The sequence below is a fragment of the Palaemon carinicauda genome, chromosome 19, assembly GCF_036898095.1.
Source record: "Palaemon carinicauda isolate YSFRI2023 chromosome 19, ASM3689809v2, whole genome shotgun sequence".
Classification (NCBI taxonomy): Eukaryota; Metazoa; Arthropoda; class Malacostraca; order Decapoda; family Palaemonidae; genus Palaemon; species Palaemon carinicauda.
The window spans coordinates 124,026,176-124,029,819 of record NC_090743.1 but is presented as its reverse complement, the minus strand read 5'-3'; the positions used below and the strand labels follow the sequence as shown (position 1 = coordinate 124,029,819).

Sequence of the window (3,644 nt, the reverse complement as noted above, 5' to 3'; positions counted from 1 at the left end):
GTTACCACCTTCAGTTCCCTCTGTTCCTTTTTATCTCCTCATTCCAAAACTTTCAACAGATTTCTGAAGCAACGAGAGACAAAAGGGAGAAAAAAAAAAAGACATTTCAGTCCAGAGAGGAATTCATCCCAAGACGTCTGACACGGTAAAGTTCTTGCGAGGCAGCGCTCCTTAACCGCATAGTTGTGACGATGTTTCGTCCAGGAATAGAGAGGTGAAGATGGCGATGATGCTGAAGGAGTAGGAGGAGTAGGGGGAGGAACAAAAGGGAAGGGGAGTTCATTAACCTGTTCCCCCCTCCGGGCTAAACGGCTTGTGATACACAGATTCCTGGCGTCCGGTGGTATTTGCAAACGATGCTAGCATCATAATCCGAAATTTCACAGACTTATTTTTTTCTTCATTCGTCTATTTTTGTCTTTTTCCTTACTAGTTCTTTCGTTAATTTTTCATAGCATAAATTTTCTATATTATCTATTATTTTTTCTTTTATTTTATAATTTTCCCTCGTTTTTAGTTATGTTTAGGTTTGCGTTTACTTTTTTCTGTTTTCCGATTGTGGGATATTTCTTTAGTCTTTTTATGTCATCTGTGCTTTGATTTTTTTTTTTTTTACCATTAGTATCAATTGTCAATATCCCATTTTCCTCATTTCTTTGTTTAGCTCCTTGTGGTATATCAGTATTCAATTTGCTTTTATTATTATTAATGTGTATTAGGTTGGCGAGGGTACCAGCCACCCGTTGAAATACTACCGCTAGAGAGTTATGGGGTCCTTGACAGTCCAGACAGTTCTACATTGGATCCTTTTCTCTCCCTACGGCTCTTGTGGCGATCCCCTAGGACACTTTCCCGGAAATCTCCGATTGGCTGGACAGCAAGGGGACACACAATTAACGTATGACTCTCTCAAATCATACCTCCTGGAGCAGTACTTGCCATTGCTAGCTGCTTGCATAGCAAAACTTTTTCAACTCTCTCAACAAGCGTTGGGGAACCAAAAAGCTATGCTCGCCCTCAGGGAAATGACCTGTATCGCTCGTCTGCTTCCTACCGCGAATGGCTCTCCTCGTTAAGTGAATCTACTGCGTACCCTTTGGGTACAGCGCCTACCCAAACCTGTACGTGCTGCCAACCCTGATGTTGATATTTTGCCCAAAAAGAACCTGATGACCAAAGTCGACACCCTTTTGGATAACCAGTTCACCACCTTCAAGTCCTCCAATAACGTCTCCACTTCTGACGAAGTAGACAACTATTCAACATTGACTGAAACTGATGTGAATGCGGTAGTACACATACGCCCACCCCGTGACGTTCTGGAGCAGCGATAAAACCGCCCACCACCCACCACTCTCTTACGCCCCAATCAACAACCTTTACAGCTGCTTACTGACGCCCATCGGGCACAGTTATGCTACTACCACTCCAAATTCGCGGCAGCTGCGAAGAAATGTGTGAATGGTTGTCAGTGGCCAAAATATGTGTAGGTAGGCCACCGCTGCAAGCGATGGCCTCCCCTCTCATTAATCTTCTTTTTACATGATGGAGGTACAGGCGTGCGATTTTTGGTAGACATGGGTGCTTGCTGTTCTTTTCTGCAAAGGCTACTCTCCAGGACGCGACGTAGTCTGTCTAAGTCTGGCAACATCCGCCTGATTGCTGCCAATGGATCTGTGATACACATCCGCGGTTATGAAGCCCTCACATTACTGTTTGGAAGTGCCAAATACATTTGGAAGTTTCTGGTTGCTGACGTCACATTGCCAATCCTCGGTATGGATTTCCTCTCACACTTCTACCTCCTGGTCGATGTAGCTCACCGATGGTTAGTCAAAGAGGATTCATACTCCTCATTGGCCCTCCAACTCACCCCTTCTGACCTCGCTTTCCACATCAGCACACCTACAGAGGCTTACTCCCACCTCCTTACGTCATACTCTTAATTTTTCAGTCCAGAACTTCGCCAAACTCAAACGGTTCTCGCAAAACATGTTATTTATCACCCTATCAAGACGACAGGGACCCCAGTGTTTGCCAGATTCAGACGACTGTCACGGTATCGTTTGGCAGCCGGTAAACAAACATTCACCAAAATGGAAGAAATGGGCCTTTGCCTAAAGACCTCAAGCCCATGGACATCACCTTTACACATAGTCCTGAAAAAAGATGTCTCTCTGCATCCGTGTGGGGACTACAGGTGCCTGAACATGCTGACAACCGAATCACTACCCCTCCCAAACATGGCCGACGTGACCTACTTGCACAAAGCGAAGGTTTTCTGCACGCTCGACCTCCTGAAGTGGTATAATCAGGTGCCCATGAACCCAGAAGATAAACCCCCAAGACCGCCATCACCACCCCCTTCGGTACATACACCTTCAATTACTCCATTTCGGGCCTTTGTAATGCTGGGGCCACTTTTCAACGTCTCATGGACGGCACCTTAGGGGATCTCACCTTTTGTGTATGTTACGTGGTTAACATACTTGTGTTCTCTTCCTCCAAAGAGGAACACCTCCGTCATCTACGCATCAGGCTTGACCGCCTACGACAGAACACCCTTGTAGTCCGGTATGACAAGTGTACCTTTGGCGCCAATGAAGTATTGCTCTTAGTGCACTGCATCACTCCTGAAGAAGTCCACCCCCTCTCTGAGAATGTAGCAGCCGTTCAGAACTTCCCGACGCCCTCGACCATCAAAGCACTGGAAGAATTCTTGGGCAAGATGAACTATTATCACCGTTTCCTACAAGCTTCCGGCTAAGCAACACATATCTCACAGTTCTCGACTTGGCAATGTATGTTTTCTTGCGCAACGACTCTAGCAAGCCCCCGTTATCGCCCCTTTACACGGGCCCTTTTCTCATGATCAGTCATATGCCTAAAGCATTCCTCCTCAACATGCGTGGCAAAGAAAACTAGGTCTCCATTGATTACCTAAAACCTGCATATTTCCTGCTAGATGACCCGCCTACAGCACAACTCTCAAGAGCAGGGTGCTCTATTTCACATGTATCACACACACTTGTACACATAACAGTTTCTGTTTTTTGTATATTGTCATTATCGCTCTCCCCTCGCACTGATAACGGTTTATGCCTGTATATGCTGGTCTCATTGTGTTTGAATTTTTGTGCCGTTCTTGACTGGAACGGGTTGGATATATGCTGTTGCTCCGTCCGAATAAAGTTAGTTGCATCCACTCCGCTTTTTAGTTAGTACCTAACTGGTGCATCTGTATGAAGTTGCCAACCTCATCCCTCGCCCCAAACAATGTTGAGGTAACCAAGGTAATGATACTCGAGAATAAACACCTTTAGCTCAAGATTTACACCAATTATCACCAATTGCTAAACACACAACAAACAAACAAAGACACACACACAGATTTACCATTGAAATGAAAATTCTGATGAAATGCGACAGATGCGAGTGACAGTTTTATTAGAATTTTTCAATTTCACTTAACGGACGCGATTTGCAGATCCAATTGAAGGGTGATAATGAGACGGATGGGAAAATGTCCTATGTAGGCTTACTTGTTTTCTCACATAGTTTGAAAGGAGATTTACTGTAGTACCCTCTGTTTTTTTTTCATATTTGTGTCTCTATTCATGTCTGTATATATAGATGTATATCCA

At 44.7% G+C, this 3,644-nt stretch overlaps 1 protein-coding gene across 1 annotated transcript in view; it reads left to right on the top strand.

Moving 5' to 3' along the window:
- Window positions 1–2,134: 2,134 nt before the first annotated feature.
- Window positions 2,135–3,644, top strand: part of LOC137659301 (uncharacterized) — a 14,770-nt gene continuing 13,260 nt past the window's right edge. The window contains exons 1-2 of the mRNA XM_068394326.1: window positions 2,135–2,252; window positions 2,511–2,723. Coding sequence (XP_068250427.1) covers window positions 2,135–2,252; window positions 2,511–2,723 — 331 coding nt within the window. The remainder of the gene's footprint in view (window positions 2,253–2,510; window positions 2,724–3,644) is intronic.